The sequence below is a fragment of the Solanum dulcamara genome, chromosome 9 (genome assembly GCF_947179165.1).
Source record: "Solanum dulcamara chromosome 9, daSolDulc1.2, whole genome shotgun sequence".
Classification (NCBI taxonomy): domain Eukaryota; kingdom Viridiplantae; phylum Streptophyta; class Magnoliopsida; order Solanales; family Solanaceae; genus Solanum; species Solanum dulcamara.
In genome coordinates this window covers 6,132,894-6,147,211 of record NC_077245.1, presented here as the reverse complement: position 1 = coordinate 6,147,211, position 14,318 = coordinate 6,132,894, and the positions used below count along the sequence as shown (strand labels likewise).

The following is a 14,318-nucleotide window of genomic DNA, read 5'->3' as shown; positions in this document are numbered from 1 at the left end:
CTTAATTCGTCATGCGTTCATCCACATGTGTTTAACACCACCTTTAAGCCTAGTACTATAATCACTCCATGGACTCCTAGGTAATCAATTCCTCTAAGAATTTCTCATTTTCTTTTCATCTTTACCCATTGAAATTTCATGATTTACTACAAAGAAACACATAAAATATTCTCGTCTAGCTACTACATAAATCCACGCCTAATCTCGATCTTCCTCCACACTTAAAACTTTATGTGAAATAAACATATTACGATCTTCACAGTAAGGTTCATCCACCCTTTCATTTAAACTAGAACTCATATGCTAATAACATCGATATTAAAACTGATAAAGGATCACTAGAAAGGCTTAGAGCGAAATGATCATAAGGATGATTCATTCGAGAAATATAATATAAGAATATGCATGATATAACATTATTTCTCTATCCATTGAGGGTAAGCCATAAATTCGCATGACTGAGCATACTATGAGACTTGAGTGCTTATATGAATAGATTCATACCATGAGGCTGATATTCAAAACTTTATGAAGCAAGATTGAGCTCAATGGGGTAAAGTCTTCGCCACTTGAATTGAGCATAGATGTGAATCTATTTGAAGTGCATGCGCATAAGTCATGGATCTAAGGCTGATATGCGAGACATAAGCAGGGTGTTATAACGACTGAAATTTGAGGAATATGCTATGTAGGAATGGATTGACATATCGTCATAACTCTTTCTGAACACATTACTATCTGATTCTCATCACTTGAATTGGTTCATCATTATATCATCTCCCCCTTAGGTCTGAAAATGACATTCTAAGGTTATGGAACCATTCTATATTCCTTAAACTAATCTATATTCACTTTACTCTAATACTCGAGAAATGCTAATCTCATGGCTACTATGTGCCGGTACTAAGATTCATTCTACACCTTCTTTCTGGGATGGTTCTCTTGACTTCATCTTGCTTCTATAAAAGTCTTTCTATAATTCATATCCACGTTGTCTTATAAATTCATTTTATCTAACTCTTAATAGTCTTGACTTCTCCTTCTTAGCCCATTAATACCGTCTTTGTAAGTTCAGATCTACCTAACTGGAGAAAAGTGAAACAATGTTTAAGTGACTCATCATTATCTATATATGATCCCTTCGACCAAACTTAAGAGCAGTAAAGGATTCTTACATCAGCTCACTCCAATTGATAGCTCAAATATACTATCTAGGCACACATAAAAATCATAAACTTAATAAGAGCCTCATCCGACTATATATAATCTTGGGTACAACTCTTTAAAGCTCTCATTTATCTAATGACTTAGCCACACTTAATTGCTCTTATATAAGGGTGATAATACCACAGTTGTAGCACTCACATTTATTGCAAGTTAACATCTTAATTTCTCGTATATGCTATGTCAAGCCTACTAGAGCAAATCTCAAAACTAACACTATTATTCTCATAATGCTGTCCCTTTTTTTTCCACAATGCACATCTAAAATTCAAGCTTAGGATCTAGTACTAAACATGTAAATCACCCACTTCTCACATACTATATTAACTGATAATTACTAGATAAAATCAAGAAACATATGCCCACTAAGACCTTATGACAAGTAGTCAATTTTTATCTCCTACTCTACCTAGTTACAGTTCATCATTGCATTCCCTTTCACAATCTAAGTACTATTTGCCTAATTAGTTCCATAACCCTATAAATATCATGGGGCTCTTCTTTCAAAATTATAAGCTTAGCTTAGATCCATCACCTCATGATTACTCTGTCCTTCTGTTCAACACCTATATTTGGTCTATACTAATATAATGACACATCAACATAAACTCCTTCCTTGATTTGAGTATACTTTAACTCATTCTAACTAATAATTTTTCATGTATCTCTATCAGGAAAGTTAGATGATACTTACTACTCTTTAGTCAAAACTAAAGGGACTTGATTTATCACTTCATTACTTATCGTATTGATACATAACTCTAGTTACAAGTCTCAATCATCAACCATTCTCACTTTCTATGGTTTTTGGTCCTTTAACTTCATCTTTCTAGCTCTAGGGTTATTCTACTACTTATAGCTCACAATGCCTCAATCATACTGCCTGTGGGTGACGACACTAGCATTTAGAGACATAACTTTTCCCCAAGAATAATATTTGAAGCAAGGTTTCGAAAAGAGAGTTTGAAAAGACATCTTGCTTTGGCTCAAACAGATGATTCATATGAATAAAAATGTATTCTTTCGAAACAATAGACTTAAGTGCACTAATAGGCTCCTCTCAAACCTTATGTAATCTCTTTACTTTTTAAAGATTTTTTTTGAGAGTAACTCATCAATAAGGATCTGAACTTTACTATTTCAACCACTTTGGTATCAGGGATAGTCGAACAGATTTGAGAAACACATGAGTCTGAATAAATTTCTAATGGCATAATTCTATTGCACGATTTAGAGTATGAAAGAATGAGAAATATCTCCTAAATATCGTGTAGCCTCCTAATTATAAGTGTGGTGCATGAGACACCCATGCATAAGACTCTACTAGACGCAGTTTCATAGACACCCTAGGATACTTGAACTCTGAGCTCTAATACCAAGTTTGTCATGCCCTAAATCTACACCCTGGACGTAACGCAATACTTGAAACCATGAGTGGCCCTAAGCTAACCCTTGACTTGGCATGAAACATCTAAACTAAAGCTGAAAAGAGGTGCTGAAGCTAATACATGTGATGAACTCAGATAACATAGACAAATACCAAAAAGGTATTGTGACTTAGATATATATATAGTTATTTGAAAAGTTAATATAACTGTTGACTGATTGTCTATGAAGCCTCTACTAATACTGATGAGCAGCTGAGATAAATCCCCAAGCTACTCTAAACAACAGGTAAGAATAATATGAATTATGAACTCTGAATAGATTTACAATCGAAGAATGAAGGCTCACCATCTACTGATTGGAATTGCTGCACCCCACTAGCCATGATATTGAAAACGAGCATCAAAATCTATATTATAAAAGAATGCAGCACAGATAAAATATGTGTCAACACATGAAATGTACTGGATAAATAAGACACAGTAACATAATCATGAAAATAGCATAATGAGGGTCGTGAAATAAAGTTTTCAAAAACCATATACATAGTGAGAGAACTTGAAGAGAAAACAGTTGGAGTTCATGCTTAAATCCCATTAAAATCTTCTTTCAAAATTATGTATAGAGATAAGTCTATTTGAGAAATCTTGCATAAACATATATATAACATAACATACTTAGAAATAACCGTGAAGAGTGTATTATAAAAATGCATAACTGGGTAGTTTCTTATAACCGACATACACCATGTGAGCTCGCGATGTCTAACGGCTAACCTAGTTGAGCGAGCTACCCTATACCTTGCTAGGGTATATGACCATAACATTTCTATGTGGATCCACTAGTCTTTGCCTCTGAGGGCCAATTTTTCCAACAAGGCGGTATACTCAAGTCCTACGGAGGCACGTAATTATGGGACTTAGGAATTGCTATCCACGAATGCTAAATGGAAACCTTCATCTCTAAAATCCACTCTCTGCTAAATATTCCTCCCAAAATAACATAAATACACATTAATTCTCATAAGTATCAAAATTATCCATAAATCTCAATCATATGTGAGACTAAGCTCAAAGATCATATCTTAAACCATAAGTGAGGCTAAGCTCAAAAATCATATCTTGAATCATAAGTGCGACTAAGTTGAAAATCATGCCTTGAAATAACCTACATTTAGGTTGTAAATTATATCACGATTGCTTTCATGTTTAAAAGTCATAAATGGATAAGAGACCATGAAAAATCATGCTAAACTTGGAAATACTCAAACGTAGCATTCATAACTTCATAAATACTATTGACATATGCTTGGAGAACCATAATCATAAAATAAAACGTGTAGTTTATAGTAATTCATTGATATGCATGCGAAATCTTTCATAAAAACTCTAACTTTTGCATAAAACTCATAGCTTGAGAAAGATTGGGTAAAATCCTAGACTTAAACATAATTCATCATATAATCAAAATATTTTAGGCATGAGAGTGAAATGAATATTCTCATCGAAGCCTTACATACCTGAAAGGAAAACAATGACTTGAAACCTTCAACTGAGGCTTAAAGGTGAAGAACCCTAGCTTCTTCCTCGAGAGAACTTAGAACGTGCGAATTTGGTTTGTCTGAGGGTTGGGCGTGAATGGAAAAGTTATTAGGATATAAGATAGACTTAGGTAAGTTAATTGAGCGTAGAATGGTCAATAATACCATTATAGAAAAGTAAGAAGACCATAAAAATTAAAGAAAATGACCTTTTAATAAGTATCGTCAGCCAAATCGGTGATTTGAAGGTTCCATCACCAACCTATTCGGTGAACCGCCGAATGGGATCTTTAGATCACCTAAAATAACAGTTTCTGAAGGTTTTCGGGTCCATTCGACAAGCTCAATCAGCGTTGCGCCGGACCCATTCGGCGAATCGCTGAATTAACCCTCAGCTCACCGAATTGCCCAGTTTTGACATGCTTCAGTAAAACAACCACAATTTTATACTGCGAATTCCAAATGATACAAACTTGACGGCGTTGGAAAGAATACTCATAGACCTTTAATTTGATAAGTCAAGGGTCACACAACTCTTTATATGCTGATAAATATAGTCGTTTGAAGTCGATCCTTATATGTACTCATGCGAAAACTTAGTTGATATGAATTATTTGAACTTGACTTGGTGTTTGAGGTTTTTTATGACCCTAAACCACATCTAATACACTTTAAATACTTACAAATTGATCCTCACACATATAGAATTAGGAGTTATCGAATTGAGACGTATATACATATAAAAAATTGTTCGAATTTTAACGTTTTTTTTTCGAGGTATTACATATTCAAAATTTGGAGTACAAATTTTGGAAATCAATTAAAAGGGAAGAACTGTCCCAAAAGAAGAAACGGAAAAGAAAGTGAAAAAATCAACTTTTTCTCCTTGTAGAAATAAAATAAGTAAAAAACTATTTTCTTTATAATAATTTAGTGGTCTTTCTTGTTTTTCCATGTAGAGGGAGTAGATTTTTATATCTTTTCCAATATATACATACCTTTCTTTATTCTTCAAGGAAGAACGTCTTATCACACACGCAGCCGCAACCAATAACACCACTATCCACCCCTCACCCCCTCTCTTTTGCTCACATCTAGCCACAAATCACAATAATCTTCTAAGATCTCTTCTCTTTTCCATCCTTTGATTATTATAACTTTATTTTAATGTGCACAAAATTTCTTTAGTGCTAAAATAATATCCAATTCTCCAATTTATTTTATTTTTTTGGTTTGGTTTAGCCAATAAAGAAGAGATCTCGAAGAGTACTTGAAAGAACTTTCCCATATATAGTATTTAAGGAATAATAAGTCTTTTTTTTAGGGTTTCATTAAGTTTACATCATCTTGATTTAGGGTTGTCTTTTTTAATTTTATTTGAGAAAAATCTTGTTAGTTAATGGAGAATAATTATAATAATCAAGTAGGGGAGAATTCAGGAGGTCAAAGAGGTCATTTCTTTTATGGAGGAAGTCAAGTTCAGGTTGGTGCACCCCCAAATTCATCTATTTATGGAGGAGGAAGAAACAGTGATGGTGGTGGTGGCGATTGTTATGATCCGATGATAGTAAAGACAGAAGGAGGAAGTACTTCTCAACATCATCACCATACGTTTCATTATCCATCCATAATTCGTAATCATCATCAGACGGTTCAAAATCATCATCAGGATAGTACGGAGACTTCAGCTTCTGCTCCTGGTGGTGAACTACTTGAAGCTTTAAAAGCCAAAATTATCGCTCATCCTCAGTGTTCCAACCTTTTGGACGCTTACATGGACTGCCAAAAGGTATACACATTATAATTCTTGTGGCTGAGTCAGTTTGAGTGCAACTCGATATTACACTAATAATATCAAGTATAAATAAGAAGAAATCGCCAAATATTTTACTTGAAACCTCACAATACTCCACCCATTTTATTGACATACTCAGCTTGAACAAAATGTTCCTTTTTTCCCTTTGACATGCCAAATGAAATTAATTCATTTAACTCATATTAAACTTGTACCAGATGCGAAGCTATCATTCTGTTTATGGGTTAATTCAGTGATTTTTGAATGCAAATTCTATATTTCTGTTGAAGAATTCACTTACTATGTTTAGATAATTTAGTAATAATCCAATAATTTTCTTTTATTAAAATTTTAAATTTATAAACACAAAATTTATTTTCTCTTGTTTTTCACCGTAGTATTTCAATTAATTACGTTCTTTTTGCATTGTCACAATGTCTGGAAACCCCCCCCCCCCCCCCCAAAAAAAAAAAAATAATAATAAAAACAAATTGGTGTAAGAGTTGTCTATTTTTTTTTTTTTTTACATTGCTCCCACAGGTTAAATTACTCTATAGTGTAAGTATTATTTACACTTTTTAGTGTATTTAAGTAAAATTATTGTACAGGTGGGAGCACCGCCGGAAGTGGCGGCGAGGCTGTCGGCGGTACGGCAAGAGTTTGAGGTGAGGCAACGAGCTTCGTTGACCGACAGAGATGTCTCCAAGGACCCAGAACTTGATCAGTTCATGGTCAGTCTCTTTAACTTTTTTTTATCCCCTGCACAGACTTTATTCCTACCTCATAAAAGAATTTCATAATAATTTATTTAAATAAAGTCTTATATTAACATGAATCAAGTAAATGAAACAGAGTGAATATATATGTTAATGAATTTACTAAAAGTAAAATTATAGATTTAACCTATCAAACTCCAATTTTATCACAAGATTTCAAATTCTGAATCCGCCTTTATTTAGTTATGTAATCATGAATATGTGGTTGATTATATAATATAATATGCAGGAAGCATATTATGACATGCTAGTCAAGTATAGAGAGGAGCTAACAAGGCCCTTACAAGAAGCAATGGAGTTCATGCAAAAAATTGAAGCTCAGCTTAATACGCTTGGTAATGCTCCTGTTCGGATCTTCAACTCTGGTACAAATTATACTTTTTCTTCTTTCTAATCAATATTACTCCCTCCATCCCTGTTAGTTTATATGATTGGACGCGATATTCTTTTAAAAAAAGAAAATTTTAAAATAAGCCAAAAGAATTTATTTTATTATAAATCAATCTCATCAAAGTTAAAGGAGGAACTAGCCCTCCTCTAGTTCATTTTCACTTGTTCAATATTTTTCAAAAATAGATTTTCATTTTTATTATTTGTCAGTTATCACTTTTACTAACATTTTAAAAATAAAAATTAAAAAAAATCCTATTTATCCTCGACATTAGTTGCATATTTCACCAGTCATTTTTTAAGACTATACATCTTAATTTTAATATTGTGTTAAAATACTCGCATTACTCCATGTTTTTTAAGAAACGTATAAAGTTTAAAGTGGACAACTAAAATGAACGGAGAGAGTGATAGAGACCAGTGAAATTTAATTTGTTCTTCATGGTAGTTGCCAAGCATGGAAAGAATGCAAGAAGAATAAACTAAGAGACCGATAAAAGTTCCACATTTCAGTGCTTAAAGAAGGAAAGAAAAAAAGAACAAGGAGAACAAAAACTAAAGGCTATTATTTGAACTTTTGTTTCTATGTTCAGTGTAAAACTGTTGGTTCATTCAATACTGTTTGTCCCAATGCATTGCTATTTCTGTTCAAGACAACTTTGACCCCAAAATAAAGCATTCTTCATTTCCAATTAATGCTTTTCTGTGGAGAGAGTGATAGAGAAGAGCATTGCATCATTTGGAGTAAGAAAACCCTATTTACGAGTGTACGAAGGGGAGTTATTAGTATGTACTTTATTATTAAAAAAGAGCGATAATTTTGATTGGCATTAGTATGCATTTTTTTAATAATCATGGTGTTCCTATCAGTTTATACGTATATAAATTATTAAAAAAGAGCGATAATTTTGATTGGCATTAGTATGCATTTTTTTAATAATCATGGTGTTCCTATCAGTTTATACGTATATAAATTAATTTTATGAAATATTTATGATTTTCCATCAGCAATAGATATCACGTAATTCTGTCTATAATGACAAATAAGAAGAAAACACTAATTATTTTTATCTTTACTGAAATTTAATTGGTTCTCAATATACTCTATTGATCACTGCACCACACATCACACATCGTTGATGCATTTTGATATATTATATATGCTATAAAGTGTATGTTCCATTGTTAATACAAAAGAAATAAATTGGTTGCTTTATGCAAATAAACAAATAGAGGGAGGACATAGAGTGACAGACAGATCTTCTAGATATAAAACAATGTAGGAAGCCACACGTTTGTTTCTCTAATCTTTGTTTAATTTAGCTTTAGCTTTATGGGTTCGGTCTAGTGTATTCACTGACAAATTTCTTAATATGTTCCCACTTGATAAATTCTATACTACATTTACCTGACACTCCCAACAGAAACTACTCGACTCTTACAGTATTTCTCTAGACCCCCTATGAAATAATGGTGGATTTATGTAGTAAATTCTACGCTACATAAATTTTTTTGTCTGATTATTTTTACTTGTTTATTATATTAAATGTAAATATTTATTTTTTCATGTGCAGTTTAAAAAATTAAGACCGTTTATTACCTAATTTCTAGTTTATCACTTATTGTCTCTTTCCAATACATTTTCAAAAATTGAATTTGTTACTTTTTATTTCATATTAACTGAATTTCTATGTTAATGCACACACATTAAGAAAAGCATTTACGGACAAAATTTGTACCATATTTTTCTCTATTATTCTTTTTTTTAATCAGCCTCATAAAATGACTAAATGTGAAATTATAAATAAAAATAGTCCCTTGTTGAAATATAACTTTGTAAGTAGTGTATTGAGAGTATATTCAAAGAATAATGTAATAAACTTATCTAATTTAGACTTTGCATATTTTTTAAGAAATAATAATTGATGAGTGTTTTTTTTACCACAATATTTGTACTATTTGATGTCTACTTTTAGATTTTAATAATTTAGAGAATAAGTAATTAATGTTAAAGATAATACCTAATTTTCTAAAAATATTTTTCTCTTAATATATCAAAAGTGATGAATAAAATTAAAAGTAAATAGTGTGAGTACTACTTAAGGGCGTGCCAAGTGAAACCTGAACACTTGAAGAAGGAAAAAAGGAATGCGTTTTTTTTGAACCAAAAGTAAATAGATGCATGTATCGTATGGTAGGATTTAAGGGGTATAGTAATATTGGTGTCATTTCCAAGTAGAGATTTGCTTTTTGTATATGGTAGCAATTAGGCATTGGAAAAATGAAGAACATTGGGTGCTGTTCATATCAGTGCTCTACCATGTAGCCTGTACCATATTTGTCAGATATCTCTTTTCCAATATTCATTATTTTATTTCCTCATCACATTTTGGTCTTCTCAACTATTTACATCATTTTCTTCTGCTTTTATATATGACATTCATATTTTTTTCCCATTTCTATGCAAAAGTATATCTTCTTTTCACTAGTTTTCTGTATTTTATTTCATTCTTGTATATATCTGCCTTGTGGTATATTTTACTTGAAATTGAGTCTCTGAGATTATCCTGGGTGTGTTGGTATTCGGGGCGGGGTTGGGGGAACCTTGAGTTTAGAGATTCATTTGAACCTCTTTGACAGAAAATTATACTATTTATATACCGTTAAGATAATCTTTTATGAATATATAATAGATGTCGCCTTGGGAAACTGGTCGAGATAGATGACAACACCTTTTTCCCCTCTTCCTTACCGGAATCTCGACTTTTCAGCTTTTAAACTTATGAAAACTTCGACTCCGCCACTGTAATGATATTTCCTTTAGGCGAGTTTGTATTTTTCTAAATCTTAAATTTTTGCCGTTACAGGTTGGGGGAACCTTGAGTTTAGAGATTCATCCGAACCTCTTCGACAGAAAATTATACTATTTATATACCGTTAAAATAATCTTTTATGAATATATAATAGATGTCGAATCTCAACTTTTCAGCTTTTAAACTTATGAAAACTTCGACTCCGCCACTATAATGATATTTCCTTTAGGCGAGTTTGTATTTCTCTAAATCTTAAATTTTTGCCGTTACGGGTTGGGGGAACCTTGAGTTTAGAGATTCATTCGAACCTCTTCGACAGAAAATTATACTATTTATATACCGTTAAGATAATCTTTTATGAATATATAATAGATGTCGAATCTCAACTTTTCAGCTTTTAAACTTATGAAAACTTTGACTCTGCCACTGTAATGATATTTCCTTTAGGCGAGTTTGTATTTTTCTAAATCTTAAATTTTTGCCGTTACGGCTTTTGTGATTACGTGACACTCGAACTCTTTTAATTTGTTTTATAACATACAAATTAATTTAGTAAATTTTAATGACAAAATTTACGGTCATCAAGCTACAAATTTCAATAACATTTCTTTTTGAAATTCCGTGATGTAATCAAACATCTTTGCACATAAAATGGAAAGGAGAGTATTATTTTGTCACTTTGTTTCGTTCTCTCTTTTCGTTTTAATTTGATAAGACTGAGGGTGGGGAGTGAATGGTCAGTTCAGTGGTCAAGTGTTTCATCTCTCCCCTTTCTCTTTTTTGCTGTTACCACATGGTGTGCAGAGTTCGTATTGAAGTTTTGACAAATTTTGAATGTAAAATTTATTTGGGGTGGCGCTCCTAACGGGGTTATATCTAAAGTTTGAATGTGAGACCTTTGATTAAAATTGAAATAGTCTCATCATTGCACTATAACCATATTAGTCCCCTATCTCTTTCGTACGTAGACCTATATGTCTGCAAGTGATTGAGAAGAAATGTTTTCTACTTCATTTCAAGTCAACATGCATGCAATACTATGAACTTGAAATTATCACCAAGAGTTGTGCAAGGATGAATAGGATTTATCTACACTTAATTAGAGGTCTTGAGCAGGGTGGATCTAATGGGTTGCTTTGGGTGTTCATTCCAACCCTCTCAGCAAAAATTTATATTGTATATATAATATATTTATTTTTTAATTTTGTTATCTATATATATAGATTTCTAGAAGTTGAACTATGGTTTAAGAGGTTCAATATTCATCTTGAGGTCCCAGTTCAAATATTATGTACGGCAATTTTATTTTTGAGCTGTAGAAATGAAAAATAATCTTGATAGGATTCACTTCTCTTTTTAATGAGCCTACTATGAAATAAATTTAAATTAGTTGAAACTCGAAAGTAGGATAGCAAAAGCGGAATGTAATTATTGTGAGGAGTACTTATCTTTAAGGGTGGGATGAAAATGATTCGGACTAGAGCTACCACTTGGATTGTGTACCTAATGCTGTATGGATTAGTAGCTAGCTTGTATATATATAAATTTATGTTATTGTAACTTGGATACGAATTCTAAATTTAAATTATATGAGCTCAATACTTGAGGTTCTTAGCATTGAACTTATTATATTTTTAAAACTATGAGTTCAAACTTGCAATTGTGGTAATTTTTTTTATATAAATTAATTTATATTCCGCGTCAAAAGTACCAATTCAAATAAATCCAATGCTATAAGGTTAGATTCGTGTCGGATTGTACGACATAAGTAGATATTGTTGAAGATGCATCTAAGGAACAGGTTGAACGATATGATTCAATTGATAGGATTACTGACGACTGTCAAAAACCTGCTAAATGAGTTAAGTTATAGTAGGACTCACTGTTGGATAAGTTAGAGTCAGAATATGACTAGGCTGCTGCTATGAACGTGTAATAATTATTTTATAATTAATTTCATTGTATTTGTGTTGTAGTATAACTCACTCTAAGTTTAGTTAGTCTAGGACTTTACAATTCATTTCTATATAAAGGAGATTTGTACTCATTTATTATTATCAATGCAATTCTTGATTTCTCTCATTGTTTTGTTGAGAATTCTACATGGTATCGAATCAAAATCAAATTCCCACGCTCCAAGTTGCAATGGCTCCATCCACCAATACACTATACTCCAGTATTGAAGGGGAGGTCAGAGCAGTATAATTATCACTGTGATCTATTGGTCTCTGATTTGAGCTGTGTAATCAACTAGATGTACTATTTTTTTTATTACAAACAACAAGGTAAAGATCAATTATTATTAACTTATATCTTTATTTGTTGATAAATAATTGGACAGAGGACAAGTGTGAGGGTGTTGGATCATCAGAAGAGGATCAAGACAATAGTGGTGGAGAAACTGAACTTCCTGAAATTGATCCACGAGCAGAAGACCGTGAACTGAAGAATCACTTGTTGAGAAAATACAGTGGCTATTTAAGTAGCCTCAAACAAGAACTCTCCAAGAAGAAGAAAAAAGGGAAATTGCCCAAAGATGCGAGGCAGAAGTTGATCACTTGGTGGGAGTTGCACTACAAGTGGCCATACCCTTCGGTAATCTCTACACAAATAATCACTACTTAAATTTCTTTGCATTCATGTTTTTAAAAAGGAATAGTCGTCTCAATTTACGTGGCACTGTATGATTTAATGCCAAGTTTAAGTACAAAATGAAGACTTCTGAAATTTGTGGTCTAAAACAAACTATAGAAAAATATCATTTTGTTTGATACAGACTACAAAGAAAAAAGTTTCACATAAATTGGGACAGAAAGTATTGTTAGATCGCTTAATTATTATAAGGTAGTAACAAGTAAATTTTGTATGATTAGTATTAGTTGGTAATTCGGTAAAGATGGAACTCCCTTTAGAACCAATATATGTGGCACTTCTCATTTCTCGAGAGTTGATTTGATTAATCTTTGAAGTTGTATTGGATTTGAATCAACTCAATATTTTAAAATAAAAATTTAGATATTCAAAAGCTATATTATAAGTATTACACGTTGCTGTTCTTCTCACATTAATATACAAAAAAAAAATACATTTTAGAATGTTAGTTAAAGTTCACTTAGCTTAAATCTCGAAAAGCGAAAAGTGTCAGATAATTTGGAGAGGAAGTAACTACTTCTAACATGTTATTTGTTTTTAAAATTCATTTGTCTACTTGGTTTGATCGTATAAAGAATATTATATATTCACAAAAAAATGTGATTACCTATATAAAATAAGACTGATTATCTGTCACGTTATCGCAGGAATCGGAGAAAGTGGCATTGGCAGAAACAACAGGATTGGACCAGAAACAAATAAATAATTGGTTCATTAACCAAAGGAAAAGACACTGGAAGCCTTCAGAAGACATGCAGTTTATGGTAATGGATGGTCTTCATCCTCAAAGTGCTGCTGCTCTTTATATGGAAGGTCACTACATGGGAGAAGCCCCTTTTCGTTTGGGTTAGTAAATTAAACTTTGCATGCAACATTTCCCATTTGGAAAAAAACATTTAATTTCCTTGTAAGGTGAGTATGAATAGTTTGGATTTTTATTAATTAGTTGTAGTATGTTTGTTTGTAGCCAGCCTTGTATGCCTAAGCACAAGGGTATTTTATTGCTTGTTCAATTGTATATGGTGAGAATCCTTTTGTATTTATTATATTGTAATATTAGTGAACCAAAATCTAATGTTTACTGCGTGCGATATTGTGTTATAATTATTACTATTTGGTTGTAACTTAGTTGAGAGTTTAATATATGTTGGTGATCAAGAAATTTCAATTAACGTGATCAGTAAAGGTTCATATGAGCTGAATTGGTGTTGAGGCCTAGTAATTTATTGGGTAATATGGATCATATATGTGCAATTTATCTGATTATGTTTACTGACCTTTAAGTATATTTTCAGGCAACATAAGCCTTATATTTTACAAGGTTATGGCTGCCATCCACTTTCGATTTTCACTTTGCGAAATTATATTTGATATGTTTTCAAATTTCACTTGTGTAATTAATATTGGATATGTCTTCAGATTTTACTTGTGAAATTGTATTTGGTATGTTTAGAAGTGACATGATTAACTTATGAAATCAAAAATTCGCTTAATTTGTTTATGTTTGAGTTGATTATTGATTCGTCATTTTATCGACCCATTCCTTTTAGCAAATCAAAATTTGGATTGACATCTAATCTAAATGGGAAATTTTATTAAAATAATTTCAGATTTATTTTTAAAAAAATATAAAGAAATAACAACTAAAACGATTAATATATTTAAAATATAATATGAATTAAGCTAATTTTAGATTTTGGCCCATTTTTTAGTGCTCAACTATTTTTTGAACATGTTAATAA

The 14,318-nt window shown here is 31.9% G+C and overlaps 1 protein-coding gene across 2 annotated transcripts; it reads left to right on the top strand.

Moving 5' to 3' along the window:
* Positions 1-5,044: 5,044 nt before the first annotated feature.
* LOC129902785 (homeotic protein knotted-1) lies at positions 5,045-13,664 on the top strand. Of its 2 annotated transcripts, none has more exons than XM_055978187.1 (5): positions 5,045-5,939; positions 6,554-6,676; positions 6,951-7,056; positions 12,266-12,519; positions 13,224-13,664. In XM_055978187.1, the coding sequence occupies exons 1-5, from the start codon at positions 5,550-5,552 to the stop codon at positions 13,425-13,427; spliced, it is 1,077 nt and encodes a 358-aa protein (XP_055834162.1). In that variant the 5' UTR covers positions 5,045-5,549; the 3' UTR covers positions 13,428-13,664. The 2 variants fall into 2 exon arrangements, with proteins under 2 accessions (XP_055834162.1, XP_055834161.1); XM_055978186.1 differs by having other exon boundaries at positions 5,047-5,939; positions 6,951-7,086.
* Positions 13,665-14,318: the final 654 nt, after the last annotated feature.

Excerpts from the sequence above, each read along its gene's own strand:
- LOC129902785 (XM_055978186.1), top strand. The coding sequence starts at position 5,550 with ATGGAGAATAATTATAATAATCAAGTAGGGGAGAATTCAGGAGGTCAA. Across the intron at positions 7,087-12,265 it reads TGTTCGGATCTTCAACTCTG|AGGACAAGTGTGAGGGTGTT; the intron begins GTACAAATTATA and ends ATAATTGGACAG. Across the intron at positions 12,520-13,223 it reads ACAAGTGGCCATACCCTTCG|GAATCGGAGAAAGTGGCATT; the intron begins GTAATCTCTACA and ends ACGTTATCGCAG.